Source organism: Urtica dioica, chromosome 5 (genome assembly GCF_054948205.1).
Source record: "Urtica dioica subsp. dioica isolate 48M chromosome 5, U.dioica_male_clone48M_v1_H2, whole genome shotgun sequence".
Taxonomy (NCBI): domain Eukaryota; kingdom Viridiplantae; phylum Streptophyta; class Magnoliopsida; order Rosales; family Urticaceae; genus Urtica; species Urtica dioica.
The window spans coordinates 41,000,480-41,021,574 of record NC_142760.1 but is presented as its reverse complement, the minus strand read 5'-3'; the positions used below and the strand labels follow the sequence as shown (position 1 = coordinate 41,021,574).

General features: G+C 38.5%; 1 protein-coding gene across 1 annotated transcript; it reads left to right on the top strand.

The window, feature by feature from the left end:
• The first annotated feature begins 605 nt into the window (after window positions 1-605).
• LOC149398556 (uncharacterized) lies at window positions 606-19,595 on the top strand. The gene is made up of 5 exons (XM_089614619.1): window positions 606-999; window positions 10,146-10,391; window positions 16,065-16,353; window positions 17,348-17,353; window positions 19,128-19,595. The coding sequence occupies exons 1-5, from the start codon at window positions 606-608 to the stop codon at window positions 19,480-19,482; spliced, it is 1,290 nt and encodes a 429-aa protein (XP_089470745.1). The 3' UTR covers window positions 19,483-19,595.
• Window positions 19,596-21,095: the final 1,500 nt, after the last annotated feature.

Here is a 21,095-nt window from a genome sequence, read left to right as displayed (position 1 = left end):
ATAATAATAATAATAATAATAATAATAATAATAATAATAATAATAATAATAATAATAATAAACGCAATTGAGCATTTCTTTCCCAATTGAGCTAAATAATGTCAAAAGAATCAGGTGGGACATACATGTTTTACCTCCTTTTCGAAACGACAGTTGGGAATTTTTTTTTTTTTTTTTTTTAAACGACAGTTGGGAATTCATGATCGTATTATTTATTATTTATATATACACACATTATATATTAATATATATATATATATATATATATCATGGTTTATAATTATACTTAGTCCACACACAGATAAATATACATATACATTAGTTATAATATGTACATTATAGTACATATGTGTGCATATCATAAACTTTTTTTTATGGATGAGAAGATGAGAAAATAGTAACAATAAAGATCATATATAATATATAAACATTATGTAACAAAAGCAGGTTCTCAACCGAACTCGCGTATGCTAATTAATTCACCTTATATGTACTTAAAAAAAGACCTTACTCACATCTCTATATAAACCCCGTATCTATTCACTTCAACTTCACCAAACAGAAAGAAAAAAAAAAAAGCAATAATAACATACAGTTCGGTGACGATGACATGCTCTAGAGTTTCCACTCTTCTCATTCTCATCCTCATTGGCGCTTTCATTTGCCCTAATAACATCCATGCAAGGACGTTGCATGGAAAATCCAACGACCATGATAAAAAAGGGTCTACTAATAACATTTCTTTCAACGACCAAAAGAACTTCTTTCCCCGTCCGAGATTCGGCAGCGGCGGCGGAGGAGGTCTAGGAGGTGGTGGCGGCGGGGGTCTTGGCGGCGGTGGCGGCGCCGGAGCCGGATTTGGCGGCGGCTCCGGCGGAGGGCTCGGGGGCGGCGGTGGAGGCGGGTTTGGCGGCGGCGGCGGAGGCGGGGCCGGAGGAGGGTTCGGTGGCGGCTCCGGTTTCGGTGGCGGCGCCGGAGCTGGGCTCGGAGGAGGCGGCGGCGGAGGATTCGGTGGCGGCGGCGGCGGTGGAATCGGCGGTCTCAGCGGCGCCGGTGGAGGGTTCGGTGGCGGAGCTGGCGGTGGACTTGGTGGGTTTGGTGGACTTCCTTGATATATATATATATATATATATATATATATATATATATATATATATAAATATAGGAAAATGATAAACGTAGTCTGAATTCAGCACATCACCGTAAGAGAATTATAGGCAAATTAATATGTGGGACCCACGGTCTTAGAATCCACTAATTTTTTTTGCCTGAGGATGATGCGCTGATAGACTATGAACATCACTTCTTATATATATATATATTGATGATGATTAAAATGTGTGTGAACCTTTTTCATTTTATGACGATCGATTACTACTATTTTATTTAATTACCACGCGTACTTTTAAGTGTTAATGTTGGTTTTCAATCTTTGCCTGTATTTTTTTTTAAAGTACCTGGATTCGTTGTATTGTCGATGATTAATAATGTGGAGAACTGGATTTTACTTATTTGAGCCGGTCAATTTATAGTAGTATATATCTTAAACTCATGTGAGCAGGCCATATTCATTTTAATTTTTATGTGTATATATATAACCTTGCATTTTCGGAACTACTATTATTGCTTATAAAAAAAATCAATAATTAGTGCATGCTAGGTTTCTTTTCTTTCTTATTGTATTTTTAAAGTACTGGCATTTGTTGCATTTGTCAATGTTAGCAATATTAATAAAATATTGATAGGAAAATTACAAGACACATGCAAGGAAATTAAAAAGAAAATAAACCGGAATAGCAACAGAAAACAAGGAAAGGTCGAGGCCCGTTTGACGGTTTCCTTGAAGCTTTTATCGCCCTCCCACGGGTGTTGGATTTCGTGAGCGAAAGCCTCCCAGGATACAACGACTTCAAGACGAGCAATGCACCACAAAACTCGGCTTCGGCGAACTAGAACCAGAGCGTCAGAACCTATCACCAGACTACAAAACAAAACAATTTCAAAGAGAGGGAGAGAGGAGTGTTCTCGGATGTGTTCAGAATGAGAGACTCGAAGGCCTTTTATAGCCAAGCAAGCAGAGGAGGTTCCGAATTTGAACCATCTAAAACGTTCAGCCATAACCTCCAATTAATACATTAATGCTCATTACTGCTCACTAACTCTGCAGGTTTTGAACGTGAGCAGCCTTGGAAGCTCGCTCAAAAACGTCTCCATTAAGTCTCCTTTATTCTCCAGAATAAAGGCACACGTAATGCATTTATCCCATGCAGACATTTAATCCCATGCAGAATAAATTAATTCCCAACATAACACAAAGGTTAGTGAACTTTGCAATAAAAAGTTAAGGGTAAGCCCAAAGAGCCCAAGGCCCAAGCCCGAGACCGAGACATTCCCGAAACCCGGGTCCGGGCCGGGCCGGGCCGGGCCCGGCCCGGCCCGGCTCGGCTCGGCGGCGGCGCGCGTGTGTGTGTGTGTGTGCGCGCGTGAGGGGTTAAGAGATAACCCACACACACTCTCCTCTCTTGCACTTGCTTGACCACTAAAGAGAGAGGATGGTATATAAACACTACCACAACACACTTACCCAACCCATGTGGGACTTTTGCAATTCACTTTATTTCCACATGACTAATGTGTTCTTTAAGCATACTTTGAGCATCAATTTCTCATTCATTATAGTAATGATTTTGGCAAATAAATAATCAATCTTATACCCAACGCAACGAGGAATAAGAATACGCAAGAATTAACAAATTCCGATGAGTGGACCCCACTCAAATATTAGCCACAAATCATCCATTTACTTGTAAATAAAGCTTATTATTTACAATTCTTCCAACAATCCCCCACATGAATGAAATTGTGAGACGACAATTATAAAGACACGACACGACTCAAAGTGGTGATAGATTCTACGGTTAATACCAGTATAGGATAGGTAGGTAGAGCCTTTGAACCTTCCCTCGGAAAGATATGTCATCTTTACTAACTACTCAGTAGACACGATGTCCTTGAACTGTTAGTCGTTTTGTATAAACGATAAACATATCCCCCACTGATATTTTCCTGACACAGATTCAGTTCTCATGGTTATGTTCATTTTTGCCCTGAACATTCGCCTGGTTCTGCAAGAGTTTCTAAAGAACTAAGCCCAATTAATTCTCCTTTGAAGCGGCCCCACTTCTCTCTCACATAGGTGATTCAGTTATGAAGAGTAATCCCGCATTACTCATTCGGAATCTCAACAATCCAATTTCACAGAATCATTAAAATCTCTAAGCTTAACCTCGTACGGGAGTCACTATTTTAATAGGAATAGGATCAGGGGTTACCCCCACAGTGACCTCACTTAGCCTTTGACAATTAGGTTGTCCCTTTGAACCAAGATCTTGGGATCTCCAGTCATCATGGTTGGGTTTCCTTTGCCTTGGCTTTATTTGCCATGGGCTTCAGTCCCATTCCTTTAGATGTCTTCTCTACTTGGTCCCTATTTAACCCTTTGGTTAGCGGATCCGCAATGTTCTCTTTGGACCTAACATAGTCAATACTTATGACTCCAGATGAGAGAAGTTGTCTAACGGTATTATGTCGTCGACGGATATGTCTAGACTTACCATTATACATCACACTGTGTGCTCTACCAATAGCAGATTGGTTATCACAATATACACATATTGCAGGCACGGGTCTAGTCCAATCAGGAATATCTTCTACGAAATTCCTAAGCCATTCAGCTTCTTCGCCACATTTATCCAACGCAACAAACTCAGATTCCATTGTGGATCTAGTGATCACAGTTTGTTTGGAGGATTTCCAAGATATAGCCGCACCTCCCAGAGTGAATACATATCCACTAGTGGCTTTAGAATCTTGAATATCAGATATCCAGCTCGCATCAGTGTAACCTTCAATGACCTCAGGATATCTTGTATAGTGTAGACCGTAATCACGAGTGAATCGTAGATACCTCAGCACTCTCACGATTGCTTTCCAGTGTTCAGCACTTGGATTACTCGTATATCGAGCTAGTCTACTAACAGTGTAGGCCAAATCAGGTCTCGTACAACTCATCAAGTACATGAGACTGCCTATCACTCTCGCATATTCAATTTGGGAGATGCATTCACCTTTATTCTTAGACAAGTGTTGACTAATGTCTATAGGAGTTCTAGAGACTCCAGAATCGCTCTTTCCAAACTTGTCTAGAATTTTATCAACATAGTGTGATTGATCTAGGACAATTCCATTAGTCGTACGAGTAATCTTGATCCCTAAAATTACATCAGCAAGTCCTAAATCTTTCATATCGAATCTTGAGTTCAAGATATCTTTCGTAGACTGAACCATGCGATTATTGCTACCCACAATTAGCATGTCATCAACATATAAACATAAAATCACATAACCATTATTAGTGACTTTAATATACACACATTTATCACACTCGTTGATTTTGAATCCATTTGACATCATCACAGTGTCAAATTTCTCATGCCATTGCTTTGGGGCTTGTTTAAGGCCATAAAGCGACTTGACCAATTTACACACTTTCCTTTCTTGTCCACGAGCAATACAACCCTCGGGTTGAGTCATATAAATCTCTTCTTCGAGATCTCCATTAAGGAAAGCAGTTTTTACATCCATTTGATGAATTTCTAAATTTCGTAATGCAGCAAATGCAATTATCAATCTTATGGATGTTATTCTCGTCACGGGAGAATATGTATCAAAGTAGTCCAACCCTTCTTGTTGTCTATACCCTTTGATTACAAGTCTTGCTTTGTACTTATCAATAGTACCATCGACTTTCATCTTCCTCGTGAAGATCCACTTAGAACCAAGTGTTTTACTTCCAGGAGGAAGGTCAACCAACTCCCAAGTATGGTTCTGCAAGATAGAATCTATCTCACTTCTTATGGCATCTTTCCATAAATGACCCTCAACAGAGTTTACAGCCTCCTTGTAGGTTTGAGGTGGAGCCTCTAGCATATAGGTCAGAAAATCAGAACCAAATGATTTTTCTACCCTTGCTCGTTTGCTTCGTCTAGGTCCTTCGGACTCTGTCTCGTCCCCAGACTCGTCATTATTTTCTTGAGTTATTTCCTCAATATCGTCAAGAAATTGGTTTGATGAACTGGGTACTTCTTCCTTAGACTTATAAGGAAACACGTGTTCAAAGAACGAAGCAGTTTTAGATTCCATAATTGAATCTTTGTGTATATCGGGGTTTTTCGAGTCATACACAATGAATCTATATGCGTTACTATGTTGTGCATATCCAATGAAGACACAATCTACAGTTTTTGGTCCTATCTTCATTTTCTTTGGAGGAGGCGCCATTACTTTGGCTAAGCACCCCCACATTCGCAAATATTTATAGGAAGGTCTTTTTCCTTTAAATAACTCAGACGGAGACTTATCCTCCTTCTTTCGGGGTATCCTGTTCAAAAGGAAATTTGCAGATAAGATTGCTTCCCCCCACATTTCTTGGGGTAACCCAGAACTCAACAACATCGCATTCATCATCTCTTTGAGTGTGCGATTCTTTCGTTCGGCAACTCCGTTTGATTGAGGAGAATAAGGAGGAGTGACTTCGTGAATAATACCATGTTGTGCACAAAACGCCCCAAAAGGCTCAATATATTCTCCTCCTCGGTCACTTCGGACCTTTTTAATTTTCTTATTAAGTTGATTCTCAACTTCTAATTTGAACATGGTAAATTTCTCAATTGCCTCATCTTTGCTCTTAAGCAAGTAAACATAACAATATTTTGTACAATCGTCAATAAAAGTCACAAAATATTTATTACCCCCTCTTGTTGGCATGAACTTTAAATCACATAAATCGGTATGGATTAAGTCAAGAGGTTCGCTATTTCTTTCAACATTATGGAAAGATGTTCTCGTTAATTTTGCTTCAACACAAATTTCACATTTATGTTTTGAGTCAATATTAAACTTTGGAATGCAATCCAAGTTAATTAATTTTCTCAACGCGTCATAATTCACATGACCTAGTCTACCATGCCATAAATTAAATGACTCAATCATATAAGCGGAAGAATTCTTCTTATTAATCTCATTTGCCTTGATGGTAATTACATTCATCTTGAACATCCCATTCTTAATATAGCCTTTGCCCACATACATCCCATTCTTAGATAGTACAACTTTTTGAGACTCTAAAACCATTCTAAACCCATGGTTACACAGCACAGTTCCAGAGATGAGATTCTTCCTTATATCGGGCACATAGAGCACGTTCGTGAGCTTTAACTCCTTCCCAGATGTCATCTTCAGAAGGACGTCGCCTTTTCCCTTGACGTCAGAGGTGGCAGAGTTGCCCATGAACAACTTCTCTCCATCTTCCATCGGCTCAAAGGTGGAGAAGGAGTTTCTATCAGAGCATATGTGGCGGGTTGCTCCAGAATCCAGCCACCATTCCTTGGGGTTCGAGTCCACCATGTTCACCTCGGAGACCACAGCGACGAGGAGTTCATCATCGCCCTCCACGACATTGGCCTCCTTCTTCTTCTTTGGCTTCCTACAATCGGTAGCACGGTGACCTTCTTTGTTACAGTTGAAGCATTTCCCAACGAATTTTTGTTGATGCTTCTTCTTCTTGAACGTCCCTCCTTTTGGCCCAAGCTTGTGGGCGGGTTTCTTTCCCCTCGAGCTCTCGCCATGTTCAATGACGTTGGCATTCTCGGAGTGGATCTTGAACCTCTTGTCGGAGCCACGGTTGTCTTCTTCAATTCGGAGACGGACAACCAAGTCTTCAAAACTCATCTCCTTTCGCTTGTGCTTGAGATAGTTTTTGAAGTCCTTCCACCCCGCGGGTAGTTTCTCGATGGCAGAGGCAACTTGGAATGACTCGCTAATGGTCATTCCCTCGGCATGAATCTCGTGGATGATAAGTTGCAGCTCTTGGACTTGACTCACCACGGTCTTTGAATCCACCATTTGAAAATCGAGGAAGCGGCCCACGATATACTTCTTAGAGCCCGCGTCTTCGGTTTTGTATTTCCGATCCAGTGATTCCCAAAGCTCTTTGGAGGAGAGTTTGGAGCTATACACATTGTACAGCGAGTCGTTGAGACTATTCATCACGGAATTCCGACACAAGTAGTCGGAATCCTTCCATGCGCTAAACGCCATTAGCACATCACGATCGGTTTCGTCCTCACGAGGAGTCGGTGGATCTTCGGTCAGGAACCGTGCAAGACCGAGCGTTGTCAAGTAGAACAACATCTTTTGTTGCCAACGTTTGAAGTTCAACCCCGTGAACTTCTCGGGCTTCTCGGCCGGTATCACGGCGGGCACGCGTGCCACAGAACCGCTTGAACCGTTCATGGCCATCGAAGCCATTGGTTGGACAAGACCCGCAGGTCCGTTCCCGGCCGTAGCCGCCACCGAGTCTTGACCCAAGGTCACAGGAATTTGACCAAACATCATGGTCGTCGGGGTGTTCACCACGGAGGGATTCTCGGAGAGGCTCCCATCACCAGTCACATTCGTCGTGTCGTTAGCGTTAGTCATCTTTTCTACAAGAGAAACCAACGAATATTAGTAACGAATAAACCAAAACCGGGAAAAAAAAATATTCTGGAAAACTTTTCTTCCTCGCAGGCTGTCTTAAAAAAAAAGATAAAAGCTTCAAGATTGTTAGCAATATTAATAAAATATTGATAGGAAAATTACAAGACACATGCAAGGAAATTAAAAAGAAAATAAACCGGAATAGCAACAGAAAACAAGGAAAGGTCGAGGCCCGTTTGACGGTTTCCTTGAAGCTTTTATCGCCCTCCCACGGGTGCTGGATTTCGTGAGCGAAAGCCTCCCAGGATACAACGACTTCAAGACGAGCAATGCACCACAAAACTCGGCTTCGGCGAACTAGAACCAGAGCGTCAGAACCTATCACCAGACTACAAAACAAAACAATTTCAAAGAGAGGGAGAGAGGAGTGTTCTCGGATGTGTTCAGAATGAGAGACTCGAAGGCCTTTTATAGCCAAGCAAGCAGAGGAGGTTCCGAATTTGAACCATCTAAAACGTTCAGCCATAACCTCCAATTAATACATTAATGCTCATTACTGCTCACTAACTTTAATCCCATGCAGAATAAATTAATTCCCAACATAACACAAAGGTTAGTGAACTTTCGAGACCGAGACATTCCCGAAACCCGAAACCCGAAACCCGGGCCCGGGTCCGGCCCGGCCCGGCTCGGCTCGGCGGCGGCGCGCGCGTGAGGGGTTAAGAGATAACCCACACACACTCTCCTCTCTTGCACTTGCTTGACCACTAAAGAGAGAGGATGGTATATAAACACTACCACAACACACTTACTCAACCCATGTGGGACTTTTGCAATTCACTTTATTTCCACATGACTAATGTGTTCTTTAAGCATACTTTGAGCATCAATTTCTCATTCATTATAGTAATGATTTTGGCAAATAAATAATCAATCTTATACCCAACGCAACGAGGAATAAGAATACGCAAGAATTAACAAATTCCGATGAGTGGACCCCACTCAAATATTAGCCACAAATCATCCATTTACTTGTAAATAAAGCTTATTATTTACAATTCTTCCAACAGTCAATATTTAATAATGTGGAGATGTGAATATTTGACTAGGATATTCTTTATATTTTGATGTCATGTGACTAAACATATATAGGGATAATATTTTCGAATACGGCATGGAATTTAAGCCGATCGAATGTTTTTAATATTCGTTCCCTTCTCACTCACGGGTCTTGCTGATAGTCGGATTTTTTTTTTTTTATTTAAAAAAACAATTATACATCAATCACGATGTTGTAAAGTTCCCACAAAAGAGTATTCTAACATCAACAATCCCATGTATATTTTAAGGCACCAAACGAGTAAAAGCCTTCTGTTATAGTGGTTCATGATAATTTGCCAATAATAATTAAATGACTATTTACTTCGTTTTATTTGTAAATTGTAATACTAAAAAAAAAAAAACACTCTTGAAGGAAAAAAAATTAACTAGATTGAGCTTTGGTAGTATTGATGCGACCCGCGACCACCAACCCCTAACCCCACCATGACAGTGACCACCCCAAAAAATTTAGCCCTTCTCATTTATTTTAGTAGTCTTTACTTTTAGTTTGTAATTTATCTAATAAAATTTAAAACTAATCCCTACAAAAATACATTAATAATGTAAGAAATATATTAAATTTTAGAGCGAAATAATATTTGTAGCCGTTTCAAGTTCGAATTTTTGTTTCTCATAAAACCTTGTATTTAATTTTTATCTTACAAAATTTTATTTTCATATTTACTTACCTTAAATTTTTAAATTTTGACATTGGGTATTTAAATGTAGTATCTGCCTGGAGACACAAAAAAAGATCAAACAATCCGGATTCCGAAGGATCACTCTGCTTGATATAGTCAAGCCGAGAGAACCAATCACAAATTAGCTCGAAAGCCAATTCATAAGAAAGAAAAAAAAAAGTCCATGCAAATTTAATGTAGCGACATGAAGTAGAACTATTTTTTTCTGATTTGTAATGCAAGTTGGTAGTTTTATATATACAAATAAAGAGCGATACGAAAATTTTCAAATTTGACAATATAACACAAGTCTCATGGGAAGAGTCAGGTGGGAACATATATACAATTTTCGTTTGCTTTATCTTCCTTTTTTTCCTCTAATATGGTTGGGAAATCAGGGTTGCATTAAATAATAAATCATATATAATATTTGAAAGCCATATATAAGCGATAGTTTTGTTTTGTTTTTGTGTTATATATGCGTGCAGACTTTTATGGATGAGAAGATGTGAGATAGAAATACTTAAGAGCCAAATAGCTTCAACCAATCACAAGACCTTATATATAAACCCCATGCATATATATACCTCTCCACTTAATACAGTTCACTACTAAAAAAAAAAAAACAATATCATATGATGGCTATGAGCTCTTCTAGTTCTATCTCTAGGGTTAGGGTTTTCATTCTTCTTTCTGTGCTTGTTGTTGGTGCTTTCTTTTTCCCTAACACCAATGCAAGGAAGCTATTGGGGACTAAAAAAGAGTCTTTCAATGATGAGAAGACTTTCTTTCCTCGCCCTAGGTTCCGCGGCGGCGGTGGTCTAGGTGGCGGTGGAGGCGGAGGCTTAGGTGGCGGCGGCGGCGCCGGAGGGGGAGCCGGATTTGGTGGCGGCTCCGGCGGAGGGCTCGGAGGCGGCGGTGGACTCGGAGGAGGCGGCGGAGGAGGGTTTGGTGGCGGCGGCGGAGGAGGACTCGGCGGTGGCTCGGGAGGAGGGTTTGGAGGTGGGTCCGGGTTCGGTGGCGGTGCCGGAGGAGGGCTCGGAGGCGGCGGTGGAGGAGGCTTTGGCGGCGGCGGTGGCGGTGGCGGCGCCGGTGGAGGGTTTGGTGGAGGAGCTGGCGGTGGATTAGGGGGATTCCCATGATGATGATCATATATACATCTATAATCAAGTTATTAAAATGCTTTTGTATTTTAGTTTTCCAGTCAATAATATTCTTTGTAATACGTACTACTTTGCTTTTGCATGTGCATGTGTGCATATGCATGTATTTTGAAGTTCTTGATAATTTCATATGCTTGATTTATTATTTGCTAATACTATTATTGCTCTCTATCGTTTTTCTTGGTATTGGATTGATAAAAGGTACGTTAACGTTTCCCTCATATTGTGGTTATATGACTGAAAAACGCACATCAGTTCTATGGTATCATATCTAACATTTTGATTCTATTTTTTCATTGAACTATAAAATTAACTTATCTAAACGAAGAATTCAAATACCGTTACGGATCGATTAAATACCGATAATCTATTTACTGAGATATCGGTTACCGATAGAAATATCAATGGAGAATTTATAGATATTTCAAATATCGCTACCGACGTACGAATTAAAAATTTACGGAGATATCGGTTATCGACGAAGATACCGATGGATTATATATATACATATATTTCAAAATAAGAAAACCTAACATATATATTAATTCTATTTTGTTTTCAAATGATATTAATGGTGTTCATATATTTGGGTTCTTACAATTTCTATATCTTTTTTCTTTAGGAAGATGTGACTTGATTTGAAAATATTAAGTATAATTAATGACATGTATTCTATAAATGCTCTATGTCAACAATAATGTAAAAAAAAAATTAAAAAGTGATGTGTCTTCTCCCTCTCTTTGTTAGTAAACAATTTTTTCTATAATTTAAAACTTTATTAAAAAAAAATAATCATTCAAATTTAACAAAATTTAATGAATTTTAACAATTTGATTCACGAATCTTATAAAATTGGACCATATTTTAAAACTAGAAAATATATATATTACACATATCATATCGAGAATCTTCAAAAGCTTAGATATCGGCTAGATATAGTTAGATGTCGCCAAAATTTAAAACAAAAAATTAGGTAACACTACTACAAATATTGGATTACACAACGGATATTCCACAACGGAACACAGTACCGTTGTGGAATCTATATGTTTCCACAACGGTACAATCCGTTGTGGGATTCCACAACGGTACAACTATACCGTTGTGGAAGAATATAGATTTCACAACGGTATTGTGTTCCGTTGTAGAATCTCGGATATTCCACAACGGGACAGTGACCCGTTGTTGGATCACACCGCGGCCAAGACATCAACTCGCTGCAGCCAAAGTATTCCACAACGGTACATTGTACCGTTGTGGGAGAGGTGTAAATTCAAAGGTCTCGCCGCGGCGAATTTTATGTTTTATGCATATTCCGGTGATGTTTGACGATGTTAAAGAATTCCTTAGATACGAGAAAATAGGCGCGTCGTGCATAACGGTTTACATGGGGTAAATATTTCTTTTATATTCTTTTTCTTATATCAATATACAATATTTCATTTTATTAATTAATTCAATAATTGTTTTTCGTAGTTATCTACAATCCATATTAGACAAAAATAAGTGGAGTGAAGTAATGTGTTTTGTTGAAGCGGGTTTGAGTTGCTACCTCCAAACCAACAACGATGAGGCCCATTTGTCTGAACGCGTCAAGCAAATCGGCAAAATAGTACGAAATTGCAAATCAAAACAACTAGTTTTGATGCCGTTATGTAAATGAACATTGGATGCTTGTTGTCTTCGATCTTTGGAAAGATCAAGCGATGTTATTCGATCCGTTGAAAAATAAAATCCCATTGGATTTAAGGAAGTTGATAAAAAGGTAAATTAATTACATAATATTTGAAGTATTTCATTCACACAAATATTTGTTTTCTATTTTTTTTTTTGGGCGTATAAGGATTTTTTTTCGGATTTCAAGCTTCACAATCAAGAAGCCCGAAGTAACGGTCAATCAACCTTAATCACAAGTGCCTCGGCTCCAAGATAAATCGGAAACACGGAATGCGGGTATTATGTCTTAAGTTATATGCGTGATATTGTTGGAGTTGGTATAGATAAATTACAAATGAAGAAGTCATATACACCGGATAACTTAGAGAAAGTTCGAGAAGAGTGGGTGTTATACGTACAAACTTTTATAGAATGTGAATATTAGTTTGATTTTGGATATAGATATTTGTTTTGGATATATATTTGGTTTTGAATGTTTTGGATATGTTTTGGATATTATGGATGTAATGGATATTTGGTTTTGAATATATAATTTCATTTTCAGGTTTTTTAATTGGAAAACAAAAAAATAGCTCTCAGGTACAATTTGACCGCGGCAAATTTTCCTGGGAATTCATCTCGCCGCAGCCAAAAGTATATACCTTGCTGCGGCGAGAGTTTTTAAAAACTCAATACATATTCGCCGCGGCCACGTATATATTTCACCGCAGCGAACTCTTCCACAACGGTACTACCGTCCCGTTGTGAAAGATCTAGCCGCGGCGAATACATAATGTTGCCGCGGCGAGAAACGAGAAACATAATATTTTAACTCCTCCGCGGTCACGTATGACATTGGCCGCGGCGAACTCTTCCACAACGCTACAACCGTACCGTTGTGGAAGAGTTCGATGCGGCTAAATTCATACGTGGCCGTGGCGAATGTGCAAAAAATTGATCCATTTTTTCACAACATGACTGTCCCGTTCTGGAAAATGGAAGTTTCCACAACAGTACTGTACCGTTGTGGAATCCCTAAGATTCCACAACGGGACGAGTACCGTTGTGGAATCATTGCACAACGGAGCATTCCACAACAGTACCTAACCGTTGTGGAATCATTCCACAACAGTACTGTATTATGGAATCTCCAGTATGTAGTAGTGCAACTAGTCAACTAAAACGTTTGAGATTGTTATCTAGTCAACGTTTTGCAAATTTTAGGTAAACCGCAAGCATGATATGGCATTTCTGATTTGCCATTTTGTTTAAATAAAATGGTATAGTATTTACGTCAATCTACGTGTGTAAATAAAAAAAAGGCTATTTACTTAAGATTTACGAAACATTGACTATATATAACTATGTTTTAAATACGGCCACTTTTAATAAATATGATACGAAATGATTACTTCGATACAAATATAAAGACCTATTTTTGATACATCCTATTCTTATATATTTAATTGTAGTTGATAAAAAAAAAAAAAAAAAATACACTACGTTCGAATTTTAAGAGAATAAAATGGACTTTATTTCATTTATTAAAATTTGTATTTAATTATTCTGACCCTAAAGCCCACTTAGTCACAATTAAGGGAAAATAACTCATTTATATCCTGTGTTTTAGTGAAATGTCGAGTTTAACCCTCGGTTTTCAAAAATGTCGAGTTCATACCCTCTGTTTAACTAAAATAACGAAATTATACCATCTGTTTAACTAAAATGACGAAATTATACCCTGAAATAGACAACAGTGTCACAAATATTCTTTTTATTGACTTTTCATTGACGTTGACTATAATATTTATAATATAAACACCAATTATCTTTATTCATTCGCGCTACATATGTAATTTATTTAAAAACTAAAAAATAAACAACAGTCTCTTAATCGTGAAGATCACAGAAAGAGGCAAAGGGGTAAACATCGATAGTTGATAGTCATCAAAATCGTATATTCGAACAGATAATCCAAGTTTTAGAGTTACAATTCGAACACGGAATGAAGTCATTTCTTAGGCGGTATGAGTTTTATTATTTAATTTCAATTTAAGGCTATTTTTATTTCAAAATTGAGAATTTGGAAATTAGGGTACTGATTTAGATTTGATTCGGTTTTTCTTATATAAGAGTTAATATCAATGAAAGGGAGATTTGTGACGCTGTTATTCATTTCAGGGTATAATTTCGTCATTTTAGTTAAACAGAGGGTATGAACTCGACATTTTTGAAAACTGAGGGTTAAACTCGACATTTCACTAAAACACAGAGTATAAATGTGTTATTTTCCCCACAATTAATGTAGTGTAAGTCGAAATTTCCTAGGTACCTCGTTTTAAAAAACAAATCTTAGAATACCTTATTTTTCATTCTCATATTAGCTTGTTTCTTGTGTGCATTTCTTATTTCGCCATTACTTCACGCCTTCATATTTGCCTAAAATAACGAATTCCTTTTCAGACGATAGAGGGAAGATAATATTCGAGAAAATGAAGAGTTTAGTTTATGTAGTTGGTATTAAGTAACTCAATGACGTTTGTCCGGATGTTATTAGCTCGTGAGATATTCCATTAAATATTTCTAATGCGAGATGTTTAGGAAATTTGTGTCTGTATTGGAAAAGTTATGATATTCCCCGATTTGCGCTACGGATAATTCTTCCGCTCAGTCTTTATGCCACATAATATAATTAGTAATTACTTTACGCAGTAGAATTGTTTTTATCCTATGTCTACACGCGAGAATCTCTTTCGTCCCTTGTGTCTATCGAACTTGTCAAGCTTATCAAAGTTCGGGGACTAAAGGATTTGTGGCATTTAATTTCATTACTCCTAATCAGAACTTTTTTTATACAAGTTTTCCTTCATATATTTACACATAGTGTATAATTGATCAAATTGAAAATTATAAAGATATTCTTTAAACTTCAATAATGAAGATATTTTGTCATTTCTAAAATATTTTGTCATTTTTGGAGATTAAACTCATGCCCTTGCACACTCCTTTTCAGCTTTTAAGATAACGAATCCCGTTAATTATTCTAAACGACATCGACGGAAAGTTATTACATTGATTTGGCAAGATAACCCCCCTATATATTTAATATTTTAAAACCATTATCTACATGTCAATAGGATAAGAATGATTATACACCGCATAAATACAATTAGTACATTGTAGACCAGAAAGTAGTGTGAGAAAGATGACTATATACGATTATGTAGTCAACGTTCCCGAGAGAACCCAATTGCAAATTAGCTCGAAAACCCTGCCAGAGAAAAGACACAAAAAGTCCATGCAAATAATTTAATGCAGCGACATGGACTGAACAATTTTCTCTATTGAAAACTCAAGTTGGACTATAACACAAGAGCCTCATGAGAACAGCCAGGTGGGATATATATATATATATATATATATATATATATATATATAGTTTCTTTGCTTTGCCTCCTTTTTTTTCTTCTAAATACAGTTGGGAAATTAGGAACGCATTAAGTAATAAATCATATTGGACCATGTCTATTGTTTTGTGTTTTGTCTCATATATCGTATACTTTTATTTATGGATGAGAAGATATATGATAGAATATTTATGAGCTAGATAGCTTCCCAACCAATCATAAGACCTTATATAAACCCCATGCATGCCTCTCCACTTAACACAGTTCACTACTAATAAGGAAGAGAGAAAAAGAAAAAAAAAATTATCACATACTTGGGAATAAAAACACAATGACTATGAGGTGTTCTAGTTCTAGCTCTAGGGTTAGGGTTTTCATTCTTCTTTCTGTGTTTGTTGTTGGTGCATTCTTTTGCCCTAACACCAATGCAAGGAAGCTATTGGAGACTAAAAAGGAGTCTTTCAATGATGAGAAGACTTTCTTTCCTCGCCCTAGGTTCGGCGGCGGCGGCGGTCTAGGTGGCGGTGGAGGCGGAGGCTTAGGTGGCGGCGGCGGCGCCGGAGGAGGAGCCGGGTTTGGCGGCGGCTCCGGCGGAGGGCTCGGAGGCGGCGGTGGACTCGGAGGTGGCGGCGGAGGAGGGTTTGGTGGCGGCGGCGGAGGAGGACTCGGCGGTGGCTCCGGAGGAGGATTTGGAGGCGGGTCCGGGTTCGGTGGCGGTGCCGGAGGAGGGCTCGGAGGCGGCGGTGGAGGAGGCTTTGGCGGCGGCGGTGGCGGTGGACTCGGTGGCGGTGGCGGCGCCGGTGGAGGGTTTGGTGGAGGAGCTGGCGGTGGATTAGGGGGATTCCCATGATGATGATCATATACAATATATATGATCAAATTATTAATATGTTTTTGTATTTTTTTTTTCGGTCGTGAGTGTTTGTTATGTTCTACGCTTTGCATGTGCATGTATTTTCAAGTGATGATGATAATTTCATTTGCTTGATTATTTATGTGTTATTAATTAGTATTAAGCTTGCTTATGTTTCTTGATGTTAAATTATTAATTAAGAAAAAAGTTATGTTTGCCTCGAATTGTGGCTATATATATTACTCCGAATTAGGTATATATATATCAATTCTATGGGCTCGTATAAAAAATTATAATCAATCACTATTAGAATTTTGACTTCTTTCTTTCAACAAAAAAAAAAAAAAAAAAGAATTTTGACTTCTTTTTTTTTTTCTTTTTATATTTTTTGTGTAACAAGTTATGATCATCTGAACCTCGGATGATCATTCCAAGTCACGCTCAAGTCCGTATGACGTGGCCGTGGCGTATGTGAGAAGACGGGTTAATTAAAACTCGTTGCTAATGTGTGTGTGTGTATATATATATATATATATAGAGAGAGAGAGAGAGAGATGATGATGATGGTGATGGGAGAAAGTTTATAGAGCTCAACGCGAGACTTTGCCCTTTGTTCTCGAGAAAATAACTTCATATATGTGAAAAGATTAGCCATAGAGTACTAGTTATAGCGAATAAAGGTGGGCAAAAATGTTTTTAACCAATTTAGACTTCAACCGTTCAAAACAGTTAAAGTTTAACCACTCAACCGTAATTTTTTAGAACGATCCGTTAATTTCACTATTTGTTTTCTCGGTAGCTAGTTAACCACAGTTTAAATATGAAATAACTGGTTTGAATTAACAACTTGATTAATATTGACTAAATAAACAGACGGTTAAAATATAAATTAATCAACCGATTATTTATAATCGGTTAAAATGTCCACGAGCTTGGCCCCGAGAGTAGTGGCCAGTCTTCTCAAAGATCGATCACGACGATATTAGAGGTAACAATCAAGTCAATCTAGATATCATCATTTATTGATTATCTAAGAATTTGATTGAGCCAAACTAATAGATCATGGAATTCAAGACCTTCGAAATAAGTTGGAGTAAAGTCGGGTCTCAAGATGCATTCTTAAAGATAGAAAGCAAGTTTATGGTCATTCTCTATTTTACGGGATAATTTGGTCAAACACCGAGCATAATAGTCGGAATCCCGAGCAGCATACAAAATCCAGCACCGAACTCAGGTAAAATAGATCTAAGAGTTAACCACTGAAAATGAACGATCCGTTCATAAGATAAGAACGAAACCTACCGATCAGAACTTCGGAGAGAAGAGAAGACCGTAGGTCAAAGACTAGTAAAAAAAAAAAAACATGTTTCAACTTCTAATAACGCGCACGTCAGCGTAGTAACCGCCCACCACTGTAAAAGGAAAATGGCAGTTACCAAAAACTACCAAAAACGTGGGACTGATCATCCCACGTTCACAAGAATAACCGTCCAAACCCACGACCACACAGTGACGAGAGGGACCCCAGATGCATATAAATATGAGATTCGAAGACAAAGAGAAGGAGGAGAATTTTATGCCTTCTTTGCTTTCTTTTACTTAAAACCATTTGTAAACATTGCTCTCTTATAATAGATTCGTCAGTGTTAGGAGAAAGTCTTGCCTGAATCATATCGGTACTCGGAGTCCTCGTACTCGAAACCTGTGTATTTTCGTGAGATATTGTTGTACTAATTTTACAGGTCAACACTCTACAATTTATCGTAGCCACTAATCCTAGTCAGCTTTAAAGATAATGTATCTCATTAACTATTCTAAACGCGATTTTGAAGGGAATAGTTGTTACATTGACTTAGCAAGGTATCCCCGATAACAATATATATGTCATATATATGTATAACATTTTGAAACCATATACACATATCAAGAGAAAAAGAAAAGATAATACCGTATTTAATACATACATGAACATATATACAATTAGCAATGTCTCTAAGCAGATAGCCATGTACTGTGCTTAAAATTGTCAACCCGAGGGAGCCAATCACAGATTAGCTTAAAAGCGCTACTAAAAAATAGAGGGAAAAAAAGTCCATGCAACTTTAGTGCAGCGACGTGGAATAGAGCTTTTTTCTCTCTTTAAAAGCAAGTGGGTAGTTTTATACGTATTATGAAAATAAAATAAAAATAAAAAATAAAAAAAGAGCGACGTGAACATTTTTCAAATTGGACAATATAACACAAGTCCCATCAGAAGAATCAGGTGTGAACATATCTGTAGCTTTGTTTGCTTTGTCTCTTCCCTTTTTTTTCTTCATCTAGATACAGTTGGGAAAACTAGGGTTGCATTAAGTAGCAAATCATATCGGACCATGTCTACACGGTTTTATTTTTCTTTGTGTTATCTTATACATTTATTATGGATGAGAAGATGTGAGCGAATATTTAAGAGCTATATAGCTTCTCAACCAATCATATAACCTTATATAAACCCCATGCATACCTTTCCACTAAACACAGATCAACTCTAAAGAAACATTATCACATACACTACTAAAAACACAATGACTATGAGGTGTTCTAGTTCTAACTCTAGGGTTAGGGTTTTCGTTCTTCTTTCTGTGCTTGTTGTTGGTGCTTTCATTTGCCCTAACACCAATGCAAGGAAGCTATTGGGGACAAAAAAGGAGTCTTTCAATGATGAGAAGACCTTCTTTCCTCGCCCTAGGTTCGGCGGCGGCGGCGGTCTAGGTGGCGGTGGAGGCGGAGGCTTAGGTGGCGGCGGCGGCGCCGGAGGGGGAGCCGGATTTGGCGGCGGGTCCGGCGGAGGGCTCGGAGGCGGCGGTGGACTCGGTGGAGGCGGCGGAGGCGGGTTTGGTGGCGGCGGCGGAGGAGGACTCGGCGGTGGCTCCGGAGGAGGATTCGGAGGCGGGTCCGGGTTCGGTGGCGGTGCCGGAGGAGGGCTCGGAGGCGGCGGAGGAGGAGGCTTTGGTGGCGGCGGTGGCGGCGGACTCGGTGGCGGTGGCGGCGCCGGTGGAGGGTTTGGCGGAGGAGCTGGCGGTGGATTAGGGGGATTTCCATGATGATGATCATATACATATATGATCAAATTATTAAAATGTTTTTTGTATTTTTTTTTTCGGTCGTGAGTCTTTGTTGTTATGTACTACTTTGCTTTTTGCGTATGCATGTGTGTTGGTCAAGTGATGAATGGTGATAGTAATTTCATTTTCTGGATTGTTGTGCTATATCTATGTAGTTTTGCTCTCGATCCGTTTTAATGGATTAATAAAAAAGTTACGTTTGCCTAGTATATTGTAGTTCTATATATGACTCCATAATAAGGTATGTTAGAGTAAACGACATGGAATATTAACGAGGACACACACGAAATCAGACAATCAAACATAACAATAAGATAACTTCTTGGATACGCAATCTAGAGCAATTGAGCGCCAAGATCAAGTAAAGGATAAAGATGCGAGAATTTTTATCATAGGTTCATATCAATGTGATCCTAATCTTAGTTTGGGCTACGAGAGAACCCTATTTGCGATCCACTATCTTTGAGTATAAAACGAGATTCTCAAAGACATTTCCCAAAGCTTGATCACATATTGAGCAATAATACTTGTTACAAGTCTCTCAAGTGTTTCCCCGATGAACAAGATTGCCCTTGTTCTTTTTCTCTCTCAGAAACTCTCTCTTGATCACACTCTCAATTCCTTTCTTGCTCTACAACTAATGCCAAAATTTATACTCACTCTCATTCTCTCTCACTCATATACATTTGAGATCAAAAGCAAGAGAATCAAGGCCATCTCTACTCACATAAATGTCACCTAGATTATTTTTTAGCGTCGGAGCACTCACCGGGAGGAAATCCTATGCGATCCTCTAGCTCACGTTTTCTCTGTTCTTAGGAATGGACAACGAAGAACCTTCCGGCGTGAAATGAAGCGAGCAACCACCATATCACACTCAAATCTCTCATTAGAATGGTAGATTAATAGAGGGACGTTTCGAATTTAGGACCCAAAGCTCTCTCTCTCTTTCTCGGCTATTCCGCATATTTTGACCAATTCCTTGAGCTTACCCCTATTTTCCTTGAGCTTCCCGAGGCCTAGAAAGCTGACTTTGGTCCCACCAAGGCAAGATATGTGACCAAGTCTGCCCACGTCACGTGTCCTTAAATATTAATCGAAAAAAAACGCATTAAGAAAGGGCTCGGAGGTGGCGGTGGAGGAGCTGGTGGTGGATTAAGGGGATTCCCATGATCAATAATAGATCATGATTATACATGATCAATAATAGATCATGATTATACATGATCAACTTGACCTGTTTTGTTTTGTTTTGTTTTTTTTTTTTTTTTTTTTTTTTTTATTTCCGGTCGTTAATCTTTGTTGTAATGTACTGCTTTTTTTTGCGTGTGGTTGTGTGTTGATCAAGTGATGAATGTGGTTGTGTGTTGATCAAGTGATGAATGTGGTTGTGTGTTGATCAAGTGATGAATGTGGCGATAATTTCATAATTTGCAGAATTGTTGTATTGTATTAATGTAGTTTTTTTTCTCTCGTTCCTTTATATTGGATTAATAACAAGTTATTACGTTTCCCATGTATTGTATTTTCTATTTATTTTTTGTATTGTAGTTCTATTATATATATATGATTCCGTAATAAGGTATCGATTC

Bases quoted from the DNA above. Each gene is read 5' to 3' on its own strand.
- LOC149398556 (XM_089614619.1), top strand. From the start codon at position 606: ATGACATGCTCTAGAGTTTCCACTCTTCTCATTCTCATCCTCATTGGC. The intron at 1,000-10,145 runs GCGGAGGATTCG...GCGGTGGTCTAG, and splicing joins TGGGCTCGGAGGAGGCGGCG to GTGGCGGTGGAGGCGGAGGC. The intron at 10,392-16,064 runs GCGGTGGCGGTG...GCGGCGGTCTAG, and splicing joins TGGAGGAGGCTTTGGCGGCG to GTGGCGGTGGAGGCGGAGGC.